Source organism: Harpia harpyja, chromosome 22 (assembly GCF_026419915.1).
Source record: "Harpia harpyja isolate bHarHar1 chromosome 22, bHarHar1 primary haplotype, whole genome shotgun sequence".
NCBI lineage: Eukaryota > Metazoa > Chordata > Aves > Accipitriformes > Accipitridae > Harpia > Harpia harpyja.
In genome coordinates this window covers 19,920,300-19,935,292 of record NC_068961.1, presented here as the reverse complement: position 1 = coordinate 19,935,292, position 14,993 = coordinate 19,920,300, and the positions used below count along the sequence as shown (strand labels likewise).

The 14,993-nt window shown below is 35.5% G+C and overlaps 1 protein-coding gene across 7 annotated transcripts in view; it reads left to right on the top strand.

The window, feature by feature from the left end:
* Positions 1 to 14,993, top strand: part of ATP11A (ATPase phospholipid transporting 11A) — a 135,338-nt gene that overhangs the window by 103,771 nt on the left and 16,574 nt on the right. For 4 of the 7 annotated variants that reach the window (XM_052773711.1, XM_052773709.1, XM_052773714.1 and 1 more), the window contains exons 18-26: positions 906 to 1,087; positions 1,768 to 2,019; positions 4,541 to 4,715; positions 5,968 to 6,070; positions 6,324 to 6,469; positions 7,443 to 7,502; positions 9,659 to 9,786; positions 11,553 to 11,688; positions 12,253 to 12,276. In XM_052773711.1, coding sequence (XP_052629671.1) covers positions 906 to 1,087; positions 1,768 to 2,019; positions 4,541 to 4,715; positions 5,968 to 6,070; positions 6,324 to 6,469; positions 7,443 to 7,502; positions 9,659 to 9,786; positions 11,553 to 11,688; positions 12,253 to 12,276 — 1,206 coding nt within the window. The remainder of the gene's footprint in view (positions 1 to 905; positions 1,088 to 1,767; positions 2,020 to 4,540; positions 4,716 to 5,967; positions 6,071 to 6,323; positions 6,470 to 7,442; positions 7,503 to 9,658; positions 9,787 to 11,552; positions 11,689 to 12,252; positions 12,277 to 14,993) is intronic. The other 3 variants (XM_052773710.1, XM_052773716.1, XM_052773715.1) reach the window with 1 other exon arrangement.

Below are 14,993 nucleotides of genomic sequence, written 5' to 3'. Positions count from 1 at the left end.
ATATCCATCCAATGCCTGTCAAGGGAGAAATCCATACTAACAGCTATTTTTTCATCCTGGACAATTGGAAGTAGGGCTGGCTCCTCCATACAGAAGCTTCTGAAAGAAGATACGGGCAGCCACCTGGCACCTACCCTTATCAATAGCAAGAGTCAGGGAACTTTTAAATAGTTCTCCTTCTTGGGTTGGTAATAAGTAACTATACAAAGACCCACTGGATTAAAGTTTATGAAGATTAAGTGCCGGTTAAATGTTTTTGTGAGGGGCAATATATTCGAGGTGGCAAAACTTCCCTTCTGTGTTGCAGCAGCTTTGTCCTGCCTTACACAGTTTATGTGCCCTGTTTCTTACTCGTCACACAGTCCAAAAGTCTGATCCAGTCAGAAACACCCACAGCTAAATTCTAGTTTTCACTTGACTGAAATGGCACAGTTGGATTTTCATTTTCAACACTCTCTGTGATATTTTGTCCCTGTCTCTGCTGCAACACAGCATCAAAATCAGACTCTGCAGAGCTACTATTTATATTATTGTTATTTATTCTGACTCATCCTGCCTAATTATACACATGGTGAAGGAAACCTTTACCTTGACTCTCCTTTCCCTGGTAATCTTATACATCCAGTTGGGTCACTGAGCTGTTTCTCTTCTGGAGGATTGAGGTTTGTCCCTCGGGTTGTAACTGCTTCTGGGGCAGCACAGAATCAAGCTGACCCACATTCTAGTCTATACTGTACTTTGCTAGTCTATACTTCACTCACTTCAGTATAGAAGTGGGTAGTGTGACTTTTCATGTTAATAGTAAGATCATTCCAATTTTTCAAATGTTCCAGCGTAAACACCAGCAAGAAGTCTAAGAAGAGTTTTCCAAGAGAAATTTTGTTTCTTCTGATTGCATTCTTTAGGAGGGACTGCGAACGTTGTGTGTTGCATATAAAAAGCTCACAGCGGAAGAATACAGTAATGCGCAGAAGCTGCTTCAGAACGCAAAGTTGGCCCTCCAGGACCGGGAAAAGAAACTGGCAGAAGTATATGAGAAGATAGAAAGAGATTTTATTTTACTTGGTGCTACAGCTGTTGAAGATCGGTTAGTATGTTTCTTATGTTTAGTGATGTTACCAAAGTAGTTGGAGACTCTCTTGTATCTTTTATTCTGGATTAGAGATTTATTTGAAAAAAACCTGTATTTGAATCAATTCCATACCCTTAGCTTACTAAAGTTACACATGATAACTTTATAATTTAGTAAGCTAGTAACAATAGTTAAGTGTACAAAAATCAGTATATTCAAGCCATTTACATGCAGTTTATGTAATACCTTATGGAACAAATTGTAGGGAAAAGTTTTGGAGGAAAGAACTACAAAAAGGGTATTGAGTAAATGAAGGAAGAATCTTTAGGTCTTAAAAAATTTCAAAAACTCTCTGTTAAAACTGGGAGGTAACTTTAATAACTCAGCAGTACTTCACTGTTTGATGTCATTAGCTGAAAGCACTGAAAATGTTTTAATTGAAGTACTTGTCTGGGGAATGAAGCATCTTGTCTTTTAGGCTATATAAATGAAAGGTGAGCCTTTGAGCACTTTGAAAGTGTCGAAACTAATTGTTTATGGGAGTAGTACATTATAAATATTTTTAGATTCACACCTTGAGGAAAATTCTTAGATCTGATAACTTTTATTGAAATTTTTTTATGTGGTTATGGAAACCTTTCAGTAAGGACCTCTCAAGCAATCTATCAATGTATGTTGTCAATTGACTTCCACAGACTACAAGAAAAGGCTGCTGACACTATTGAAGCACTCCAGAAAGCTGGAATTAAAGTTTGGGTTCTGACGGGAGACAAAATGGAGACTGCTGCAGCTACTTGCTATGCTTGCAAACTCTTCCGGAGAAATACACAAATACTTGAGCTAACCACAAAGAAAATTGAGGAACAGAGTTTACACGATGTGCTTTTTGACCTAAGCAAAACTGTCCTAAGACACAATGGCAGCTTAACCAGGGATACTTTCTCAGGGTAAGGAAAAAGTTGAATTTTCAAGCCAGGAATGGTCTTCTGTGCATTTCATAAACAATTAAATGATTGATTGATTACCTTAAGAGCAGCAACATACTATGTTTCAGTTTCTGTTGTTAAAGTGTGAATTACTGTAAGGCAATTAAGTATGTTTGTTCCACATAAGTTTAAATTTTCACAGTCATGGTTCTTTATCTCATTTCTGGTACTGCTTTAACTGTTAAAAGAAAAAAACACAGCTGACATTGTAATTCTATATTTTCTACTGCAAAAATATTTATTCTTGGAAAAATGATTGTCAAGCAAAATACTGTTTCTAACTTCCAAAAAGGAAACAGATGTCTTATATTCCTGTAATCAGACTTAGTACGTGATGTGACTTTCTTGATAAGACTAAGGCCACAGAGAGCAACTATATATGGCCCTTTTTCTAGGGAAGATTGTGCTACATTTACAGACAGGTGACAGGCAACAGTGTACCACCAAATCTTCTGGTGTGCGTAAAAATACTTAAAGTGCCCTAAATTATGAAGAAATCATTGACTTCTGTGTATTTGCAATATGCATAGAAGGATAGGTATCATGTGTACAGAAGTGAAACATAACATGGAATAAGATAGAAAATGGCATTAAAAAGCAAAAAAACTGGTAAAATGTATATTATGCTTCATACGGGTAGTAAATTAGGCTACTTATTTGAAGCTTCATAGCTGGTACACATTACTTGCTCTTTTTTCCACTATAAAAACTTAAGGATTAGATTCTAAATATCTTTATCATCTTAGGATGTTAAGAAAAGTTACTGCTCTTCTGGACATAATGGTGCATATTTGATTTGTTTTTCTTTTTAATATGGAACCAGCTAGCAAGTACATTTTATATGCTTTTGTAATAAGTTTGCAGTACAGGAACAACAAGCTAACAAGTGTTTGTCATATTATTTTAGCAGAGAGTTTCTATAATTTTTAGCCTTACAGCTTGAAACTCTGGGCCAGAGCATTTTTCTTAGCTCTCCTTACACTTTAAGCCCCATTGGTCTAATCAAGAACACTTGTATATTCAGTTAAATAAATCATATTTCTCTGTCATCTGTACCACATTTAGCTTAAGTCCCACAGGTCTTACAAGGTATGTTTAAACATGTTTGTTTAACTTTTTGTGCAATGCCCATTTTCTAGACATTGAGACTCATCAGAATTTTTTGTCTTTGACTCCAGAGTTGGAGAATGTGCTAAGATAGTAATAGCAGGATTCTGCCTGGATGTTCAAATTCAGGCTGAAAATCTTTCACTATAATACGTCAAACATGCAGTACATTGCCTGAACGTTGTACATTTTTGGTTGATATCATTGTATACTAATGGTGTTGCCCTATTTGTGCCAATGGTAACAAAGTGCTGAAAATATCTGTGAACTAAATACTAAAAATGGTTTACAGTACTTTATTTGTCAAAAATAGCTTGTGTTCTAGTAGTGAAGATGGAGGGAAGTGCTTAAAATACATTAATATTAGTAAATACCATGCTTTCCTCACAACCATGGGTCCTGGTGAAACCATGTTTGTTGAAAACCCACGCCCAGTAGTATAATCTTGAAGCACTGAAACTAGAGCACAAATAAACCGCAATGTATGTTTAACCAACACTCACTGCTGAGCTGGAGCCTGAGGCTGCTGTGTAATGCAGGCAAATGCAAGGGTGCTCTGAAATAACTAGTTTGGATGCCGTGGCAAACCGCTTTTGCAGTGCGGACCACCTTCCCCCATGGCTCACCATGTGTTACTGTGGTAAAGTGTGCTTCATGCGACCACGGTTACGCTTCTATTATTATAGGTATACCCATCATAGATTAATATATAAAATAATATGTTGTAATATTATAGATAACACATGTAATTATTATATTTTAATATTATAATTACAGGTATGCCTGTATCGGACTTAGCCGCCATGCTAAATGCAAAGTATACATACTGTAAATGTAGACAGTAGCCTTATCTCCCTGGGCCAAAAAGTCTCTTTTAGGCATTTCCTTCAAAGCATGATTTACTTCCTTACATGTAGACCCTTGGAAAAAAAAAGATTATTTTCCTCATCGAAGTACATTTCAGAGTACCAAAGGCTTTTCCCTGTGACTTTTTTCCTCTATATTATGGGATGTGCCACGAAATTAACTTTATTCCTGCAACACAGTTTACCTCACTGCAGTTCTTGGAGCCCTTTCAAACCAAACTGAAAGGTCATTAATTATACACTCATACTTACTGGTGAAGTCATTGAGGTATCAGATTTCTGTCTTAGAAATGGTGAAGCACTGAATATTTTTAACATAATCTAGAATTTCAAAATGTCATAAATAGCAGTCCTATACAAGGAATTTCCTTTAGAAGTATATTAATTTTGCAGTATTCCACACTCATAATTTTTTCATTAATTAATTCTCACAAAAGAACTATTGCCAGATTTAAAGTATGTCTGAGAATTTTACAGTGACTCTTAGTTTATATTTTATCCCTGAACAGACTTTCAACTGATATGCAAGATTATGGTTTAATTATTGATGGAGCAGCATTATCATTAATAATGAAACCAAGACAAGATGGGAGCTCTGCTAACTACAGAGAGCTCTTTCTTGAAATTTGCAGGAACTGCAGTGCAGTGTTATGCTGTCGAATGGCACCTCTGCAAAAAGCACAGGTTTGTATTTCATTTCATAATTGCTTGTTAGCTGTGCACATATGTAAATATTGAAAGTTAATACTCTGTATGACTATCATAATAACTTAAAATGTTACCATTCACTTTTGTATCTTTGTATCCACTAAAATGTAAAAAGGAAAAAAAAAAAAGGGGAGAGGGGAGAATTTCTACTGGCAAGCAATTTAGATAATGGTATGCTAAAATGGTACCCAGCTGTGCACCTGAATTTGATTTATGTATATATTGTGCAAATTTTATGGTTGGTACATACTGATAAATGAATATATTTAATGAACTGAACTAATTGCTTCCTTTTTAACCTAACAAGCTTTGAATAGTCTACTATCTGTTGATCCTACAAGAACCTGCATTATTGATTACTGTAGAGTGATATTTCTTCTCTATTTTTAACATAAGTGGGAAGCCAAGAAAGAAGAATCCAGACAGAAAAATGTGTGCATTATCATGTTTAAGTACTTCTTGACTGTTTTATACTAGTTTGTATCAAGTAAAAACATATCCTTCCATTACTGAAACATCTCAATATAGCTGAGGAACTTTTCAAGGAAACAAACATTGGAACATACACTTCTTTTTTCCTTTCAAACTGTCATGTCTTTTCCTCAGTGCTCAGGTACAGCATATGTAGACCTTATTAATTTTAACAAATGTATTTAGCCAGCAGTTTTAACTGTCTAGAAGTTTTTAGTTACAGCTGACTCGGTACCAAATTTACAGAGGTGATCATTTATAATGGACAGATTTGAAGTCAAATTTTTGGACAGTTTCTATGGCACTAGTGTTTAAACCTATACAGAGTCCTATTATCTTAAATAGTATGAAAAAAATTCAGCACAGTTAAGAAAGCAGAATCTTTCAGTCTTTAGTTTCAGGATTTCCTTGAAATTGTACTCTTTGTCTCTGGAACCCTTTTAATTTATTAATGCACTTACACAGCATTAAGCAATCTTAACATCATCCTTTCTTCTGCTTTTCCTTCCTTCTGTCCATCTCTCAAAATAGTTTGGAAGTATTTGAAAAGTGTTATTTTATATTTGGAACAAATACTTTTACTGTGAAGAAACTACTGTGATCTTTATGTATCATAGTTGCATTGGGTAATACTGTTTTTGTGTCCCTTCACAGGATTTCTTATGTAACTGTGTTAGTCATTTTTAATTAATTGTACGCTCATGCAAAATAAGCAAACCATTACAGAGAAGAGTTTTTTAACACTATTTTTTTCCAGATTGTAAAATTGATTAAGTTGTCAAAGGAGCATCCTATCACATTAGCAATTGGTGATGGTGCAAATGATGTCAGTATGATTCTAGAAGCACATGTTGGTATAGGTAAGTGTGCTTTTTAGAATATTAATTCAAGTGAAATGACAAGAAACATTTACTTCTTAAAAACAGGCAGTCTCAAAGAATCAGGTTATACGTTTTATAGACAACTTCTAGTGAATTTACGCTGGAAATTTTGAGATACAGTGGTGATCTCTTATTAGATCAATGTCATAGCATTATTATATATTTTTTCAAATAATTGTATCTTTGAAATAGTTCTTCAGTTATTAAACAGCTTCATCACTTTTTTTTAAAGGAATCATTGGCAAAGAAGGTCGTCAAGCAGCAAGAAACAGTGACTATGCAATACCTAAATTTAAACATTTGAAAAAAATGTTGCTTGTTCATGGGCATTTTTATTATGTTAGGATATCTGAACTTGTGCAATACTTCTTTTATAAGGTAGGAGAATGCTTATTCTAATTACATAAATCTCAAAAACTTACATGGTAATATCTAACTATAGTTAGCGTAGTCAATGGTACAAAAAAGCAATAATTCCATAAAGAGATTTTGTTGAGTGCCAGATGCAAAGCTGAAATGGGATTATTGTTTTTATCCAGGCCATGAAGTGAAATAGCTTTTATATAGATATGTTCTGTAATCTGTGGTATGTTTAAAAGCAAAATTTGCCTTGTCTTTTTTTTTTTTTTCTTCTCTCTTATATCTTGTCACAGACCATTCTACTTATTTTCAGTACCTTCTGGGTTGTCTCTACAGTGGCCTGTTACATCAAGTTGGAAATAGTATTTGAGAAGTTAGCATAACTTAATGCACATTAGTTTCTAAATTCATTAGGATAGTGTAGATGGAGAAAGTTTTAATGTGCATCGCCCTGTTCAGATGGTTTTGTTATGTCTAAATGTTGGGATCCAATCAAAGTTCTTTCAGTAAGCAAGGGAAGATTATAGAAAGGAACCTTCAGAAGATAATTCAAGTCTTAGTGTTGACTATATGCATAATTAGGAGAGGATGAAGTTTGGGGTCACAGCTAAAAACATCTTAAAGTTACTTTGCTGGGAACCATGCTAACCAAAGTATCCATGCTTGCTTATCGCAGTTCATGTCCTGTTGTGGATTGTACCTAATTTGCCTTGCCTTAACTGATCTGTGCTCCTGGATCGCAAAATTCATTGCCCTTGAATTTTGAAACTATAGCCTTATAAGTTTGCTTTCAAAATATTTTAAGTATTTTTCTTAACAGTGCTACTGTAAGATGAGAATGTTGACGTTTAATGTATGCAGCTCTTTCTCCTCTTCCTGCAATGTTTACTATTACTAGTGTTGTAAAACTGATATACGTAGCTATAGTGTTGTACAGCATATGAATTAGTGCTTGTATTTCACTTGACGACTGTGTCACTTTGTCTTTCAGAATGTCTGCTTCATTTTTCCTCAGTTTTTATATCAGTTCTTCTGTGGGTTTTCACAACAGGTTAGTTGTTCTTTTTCCCTCACTGCAACGTTTTGTCTTTGGCATTGTTGTGGTTTAATCCCAGCCGGCAGCTAAGCACCACGCAGCTGCTCACTCGCTCCTCCCCACCCAGTGGGACGGGGGAGAGAGTTGGGGAAAAAAAACCCAACTCGTGGGTTGAGATAAAGCCAGTTTAATAGGACAGAAAGGAAGAAAACACTGGTGATGATCATGATAATATTAATAATAATATGACAATGATAATAAAAGGATTAGAATATACAAAGCGAGTGATGCACAATGCAATTGCTCATCCCTTGCTGACTGATGCCCAGTTAGTTCCCAAGCAGTGATCCCCCTCCAGACCAACTCCCCCCAGTTTATATACTGGGCATGATGTCACATGGTATGGAATACCCCTTTGGCCAGTTTGGGTCAGCTGTCTGGCTGTGTCCCCTCCCAACTCCCTGTGCCCCTCCAGCCTTCTTGCTGGCTGGGCAGGAGAAGCTGAAAAATCCTTGACTTGGTCTAAACCCTACTGAGCAACAACTGAAAACATCGGTGTGTTATCAACAATGTTCTCATACTGAATCCAAGACATAATGCTATACCAGCTACTAGAAAGAAAATTAATTCTATCCCAGCCAAAATCAGGACAGGCATTTTTTGTAAAAAATGGATCCTTTAACACTGTGCCTGTTCAGCTGAGAAAATTTCTAGGTTAGTTTACACATTGTAAAAAGAGCATCACTTTTGGATCATATGGTTTTCAGTGGCAACTGCAGTTAAGTTACAGAAAGCAATTTTATGAATTATCATAAAAGCAATGTTATTTCAAAGTCAAAGAATACAGGAAACCAAAATTTGGAAATGGCAATGCAAAGTGAAATGTCTGTGGGAAATGTGGAGTCTGTTAGGTTTAAGCTTATTGAATGTGGACAGAGGCAATCCTAAAAAATAAGTAATTGAACTAATTATTAATTTTTAGAATTCAGAATGAAAATGGAAGAATAAACTAGTTTTCTCCGGCGTGTACAGTATGAATTGCAAACTTCAGACAAATAGTGGCATTCAGTTAGTTGAAAAGAAAAAATAAACACAGAAAGATAGAGGAAAAGTGAGCTGCTGCTCACCAGAAAAGTGCCATCATTCAGGAGAGGATCCAGTATTCTCCTTTCTAAAACTTTGTTTATTTAATTTTCCCCCTTGCTGTCATCTAATTTGTGTAGAAAAAATCTGCCTCTTCTTTCTTCTGAATGAGGGAGCAAAAACCAAAGGAATGTTTTCAGGATTAAATTGGACAAGAGGAGGATTTAATTGGGAGAAAATAGTACTGTTGCTTGAATTTGTGGAATGTCTCAAAAGAAAGCTCCAGGAGGAGTAAAAATGACAGAACTGTTTTTTTCATCTGTTTTGCTTTTAATTTCAAATGATCACTGAAAACTTTGTAGGTTTTTGTCAAGCATTATTAGGATTTAGATATGAAAGCGTGTGTTGATGAAAATTTAGTTTAATTTCCTGTTCTTTTAAGTGCTAAATGTAGCTCTGAATCAGAAAGGGAGGTTTGCCAGCAATTTTTACGGCATAAATGATCACCAAATAGGTTTTGGGAAATAACTCTTTATGGGGCGGTGTGGTAAGTTTGAGGGCTAGTACAGTGATGATACATACATGGAAAAGTAGTTCAGCAGGAAGAAGAATCAAAGACATGTTGGGGTGTTTCTTTGTACAGCTCGTTGCAGTCACCTATGGCTGAAGAACCTCTGGAGCACTCGCCCTTCCTCCCTGCATGTCTCCATGTTATATAGACGTGGAGGAGATAAAAGGGGGGTGGATGTGCCAGTGAGGAATTTCTGCCTCTACAGGAATCTGCTGTTGTTCAGTTTGGGTAGTTTGGAGTTGGTCTTACAGTTGAAACAATAGGAGGGGCCGGTATGTGGACCAGACTATTAAATCAATATTTTAGTTGATCTTTTGTCCTCCAGATGAATGGGGTACAAGTGCAGAGTTGTGTCTTATATCAGTTAGCAGCTGTTCAAGGATATTTGCCTCCATTGTGAAGGGATATAGTTTTGTTTTTTCTGAAGAAGTTGACTCATTCGTTGTAAATCAAGTGTCATGCAGTGGATCGTGTTTCAAAATTAAAACTAGCTGATTTAATTCTTTTCCATCTACAGACTTTATACGATACTGCGTATCTAACACTGTACAATATCAGCTTCACTTCCCTTCCTATCCTCTTGTATGGTCTAATGGAACAACATGTAAGTGCAGACACACTCAAGAGAGAGCCTTCCCTATACAGGTAAAATTAATACATTATGCCCCAAAGTTCAATTGTGGGATCTATCTCTGTTATAACCAAAATCCTCAGGATTTCTGTACAAGGTTGCAGTAGAACATCACATACACTGCAACAGAAGGGTTGAAGACCACATGCACAGCCTATAAACTACAATAGATACGTGTGTATTTTTGCATGTATATTTACATATTGCAGTCCACACCATTCATTTGCTACATTAGTGAGTGAGAGCAAAATAGAAATTACTGTTCTACAAATCTAAATATGATTTATTTTAGTACTCTATTTTCTCCAGCCATGGGGAACAGAAGTATTTTAAAAAGAGAAAACGTACTGTTTCTTCTATATACATGTTTTATTCTGAAAGAAAGGAGGACTAAGTGGTAGAGCGTTGTATCATAGGATGTATTCTGTGTGGTGTCCAACATTGTCCTCTGCATATTGTTGACTCACTTCTGTGCATTTAAATTGTGACTGGTTTAGATTCTTAGCCACTTGAAATGCATTTCTTGCCAATTAACTGCATGTGGCCATCTAAATTAGGAACAGTGCCCAGTTTTGATTCTTGTAGCTGCAAAACTAGTACATTTTAGAGAGTGGTAGCAGTAGATAATCCAAGGGAAAACATTTTTTTTGAGAGTAATATTAGATGCCCAAAGGTTAATCAATGCAATGATATGTTTTTACCTCTGAAATTGAAAAGGAATACAAGATATTACTGTTGAAACCCAGCCCCCACAGCCCCCATTTTTTTTTTCTCTTCTATATTATAAATGTTTTTGGTTTAGAAATGGTCATTCAAAAGATCTTTTTGGTTTTTGAAAGATAGCAGAGGTTATTTGGCCAAAAATATTTGGGTTTTGATATGTAACAGAGTCTATCGCTAAGCTGCTTTGGGCAAGAGTGCAGTTGTTCTGGGCCAGAGGAGGCTATTGTTAGCCACATATGGTTTTGCACTGTATATTGGGGTAATCTGCAGGGAGAAATGACTTCATGTGGTCATCAGACAGTCTTAAAGTGCATATGGTAAAAGTATTTGTTGGTAGTAAATGTTTCTGTAGTTCAGGGTTTTCATTTAACTGTGTTCTGATTTACTCTGATGTGGCTTATGCTATATGCCAAGTTGATATATACTCATTCTGTGGGCAAGAACTAAAGTTGTAATATTTAAATTTTTCTGTAATAAGAAAATGTATGCTAGTGAACAGTTCTATTGTTGACCAATCCCTGTATTTTTTGTGGGAAAGCATTCAAGAAATCCAATTTGACCTGAAGCATCAACTCCACTGCAAAATCCTTGTTTCGCATCTTCCACATAAAATTAATATTTTGTTTTGTTACAATATTCTGTATAGAAGTGCCCCATGGGAAATAGAGCAAAGTCTCCAGAGACCTCTAGTGTTTCCATTTAAAATCTACAGTGGATCATCACATGCGCAGCAAATACTGGAAAACAGATACCTTCTGTAAAAAGATTGAAAAGTAAATGGGTGCAGCACAGGGGAATTTACCATACAGTTGAAATAAGCAGAATTACAGGCAGCAGTTAAAAGGATTTAGTAAAAATTAAATTAAAAAAAAAGAAAGAGGAGACGTTCAGGAAGGATTTGGATGTGAAATGGTAGACAGTTGTCTTGTGGAAGTGTGGTGGTTATACATGTAATCTCTTAATTGTTTTTCCTTCAAAAAACCCAATATGAGTGACATCATTTTTCTAGGATTTTTGAACATGCAGACAATGAATGTGTGTATCTTATTTTACACAGAGATGTTGCCAAGAATGCTTTGCTGCGCTGGCGTGCATTTATTTATTGGACATTCCTAGGAGTGTTTGATGCTGTGGTATTTTTCTTTGGTGCCTATTTCTTGTTTGACAACACAGTTGTGACCAGCAATGGACAGGTTAGTGTTGGATTTGATCAGTCAATCAGAAGTAATTTTTTTGATGTCGATTGTGCTATGAATGTAGTTTTAATTGTTTTCTTCAAGATTTCCAGCACAGCTGATAACTGTTTTATGAGTTATGGTGAGATAGATGGGTTATCTGTTTAGCAAAGTCCAAACTATGCAATAGGAATTCTGTGTATCTGTAGAGGCACAGGGCTAGATACAACTTAGGAGAAATATACATAGTAAATTCCGAGTGTTCCTTCAGAATTTACATAGTAACTTTTCTGTTTCGTGCTTAACATGCATCTGATGAATATCTGATTAACATATCAAAGGACTTTTGGTAGAGTAGTTATGAATGATGATAAAAGAGCTTAAATATAACAAGCTTTTTAATATTTTAATTATTTTTGACATATGGCAGCTTAAAATAATCTATCTCTACTTGCTTTGCAGTCACATGAATGCAAATTCTAAGACTTTTGCATTTTATTTATTTTACCCATTGATATTTTGGTCTATTTTATTTGTGTGCTTTTTTTTCTTTTTGCTACTTGCTTCTCTTCCTATCCTCAGCTAATGACAACCAGCACTCACATGGTAAGACTATTGTGGATTTGTCGTGATATCCATTTCATCTTTCACTGTTCTTTAATTAAACTGTTAAAGAGCAGTTAAATATTTCCTGTAATTATTTCAAAATATCACTTAAACCTATAGATAGAAATGTTCTTTATTGCTACTTTATAAGTACTTAAAATATAAAGAACTTACATAGACTATAAGGTATGTGAGGTGTGGTAAAGAGCCATGAACTTTAAAAACTAAGTAGGCTTTTTGCTTCCTTGCATTTTGTTATTTTGTTCTATGCTTTTCTGTAACCTACATTTTGTTGCTGACTCTCTCTCTGCTATAGAAAATTTATTACAGTTTATGCTATAAAGTGCTTGAATGGCTTTAGAAAAGACCCTCAAAATGAGAGAGAAAATAAACTGCACAATTTTGTTGCCTATATGTAACGTACATGTTTGCTAGGAATGCAATATTCAAATATCATTAAATACCATCTTTGTGACATTTATCAGGGAAATGAACTTCTAGTGTGTGAGGGAACACTTTGTTAGAAAGAGCTTTTCTAAGGACAGAATGAATTTCCATTAGACGTAACTGCACACTGCAGCACTTCTTCTCCTGGTACCATTATGCTCTGTTAGATGTTCAAAATTCTGCATCAGCTTATATTTGTAGTCCTGAAAATTAGACTTCTCATACCTGTACACATTTTGTAAACGGTTGGTATTGCAGATATTCTGACTGGGTTCCTTTTTGAAATTTTAGTCTACTGCTGTTGCACACATTCAATCAAATTCTTCTTGATAAAGCTCTAAAGCCAGACTAGTGCCTAATCTCCAAATTTTGAATGTTTATATCTACAACTACATACCCATGTTAATATTTAATGATAAAATGTGTTGTTTGATGAGACATTCTGACTCCTGAGTGTCAGAGTGGGTTAGAAAATTCATCGTTATCCAGCACGCATGCTTGTGTGTATGTATTAAACTTACAGATACTGAGTTGCAGTTTTAGATTTAAAGGCTTGAAAATGTTAGTGTTCAGGAATACACGTGTGAGTTCCATACATATGAATGCTAGTTGGTGTTGATGGTTGTTTCCAAGTATTTAAATTAAGCTCACATCTGGAAAAACTCAGTGGAAGATTTGAAGACTTGAAAGGTTTACCGCAACAGTATGTTGTTATGGAACAGGGAGAAGGTAGAAAGCAGGAAAGGGGATAAAAAGGCTGAAGGTAACACTAATACCATAAATGATATAAGATGATTCAAATTAGGTTCCGAATTGTTAAAATGGGTGTTGAAGCAAAAATTTTGAATTCTTCTTTCCTTCCAGAAATGAACAAATCACCATTGTTGCAAAACTAGTAAAAAGTGAAGAAAGTCAATGTCTTTCACTTAGATTGATGTCTGTGTCAGACTAAAATTTACATACCATTAAGCTTGCTTCCAAACGTAATCCCCCCCCCCAGGATGTTGCTTAGTATTTAGAAATTTGTTCAAAACTGTTTGCATGCTGTAAAGTGATATTACTAGAATAATAGAAAAGTGTTCTTTTAATCACTGAGATTTACTTCATAAATGCCTGCCTCAGTCACTTCCTGGTAAATAAAACTAAGATGCCAAAGATTTATCTCTTATTAATTGTTATTAATTTGTGATATTGCTTTCTATATGGTGTTCCACTTTGGATATGACATCATGGTTGGTGTTGTAAAAACATACAGTCAGAGACCAACTACATAAGGAGGGTAAGAAGAAAAGAAGGCACCATAGATGTAACTGCAGATTGTAAATGTCGTCTTAGTTTACCCATATAATAAAATGTATTTCCTGTGTGATTTTTTTATTTTAGCATTTGATGTGGAGTGGATTAAATATAGTTGTTAAGCTGGGTTCAGAGATAGGTAGGAAAACTTAAGTTAAAAGGAATAACAGAATAGGAAATACAAAACAGCAGAAAGGAAGAGAGGTGAGTAGAATGATGAATTGAAACATGGAAGATCAACAAATATGGTCACAAAAGGAGGAGGGGAAGTCTTGGATAGGCTGGGAGCAGAGCATAGAAAAATATTTGTTAATAAACTAGATGTTAGCACACAGACTTCCAAAAGAATGATTCGCAGCCTGAAGACGTGAGTGGTGTCTTGAGATACTCAATGCTGAAAATACATTGTGAGTTTTTGTAACTCACACCATCCCATACTGCTCTGCTTACCTTTCTCTGTGCCAGATTAGCAGTCTTGGGGAGTCTGGTGTCCCTGTGGTATGACCTTTTTCTGAGCCAAAGAGATAGGTAGGTGAAGGGTTTGGTTGCAGCCTCGTGCTTTCTATCTAGCCTTTTCCCTGTCTAGAGACAGGGGAAAGTTGTCTCAACTTTTTTTGTTTAATCTAGCAGCTTTCATTGGAAATACAGACACATCTGTTCAGCATGCAGAAACTTAGATTGACACTAGGCTTTCTGGGAGATGCCAGATACAACATGCGAGTATTGTAAAATTTAACTGCAAGAAGAAAGTAGGTAAATGGCATAATTTGAAGTTCCTGAACCAGATTCCTTTCCAGTTTTAACTGCACTGATTTTTCTTAGGGCACACAAAATGTTGTAGTGGTGGCACGACCCTATAAAATTATATTACATATCAAAGTAAAAGGTCAAAATGCTGAAGGTTTTCTGCACTTCATCTCGTGTTCTGTACACTTGGTCACACACTGAGTAATTTTAAAATAATGAAACAGTTA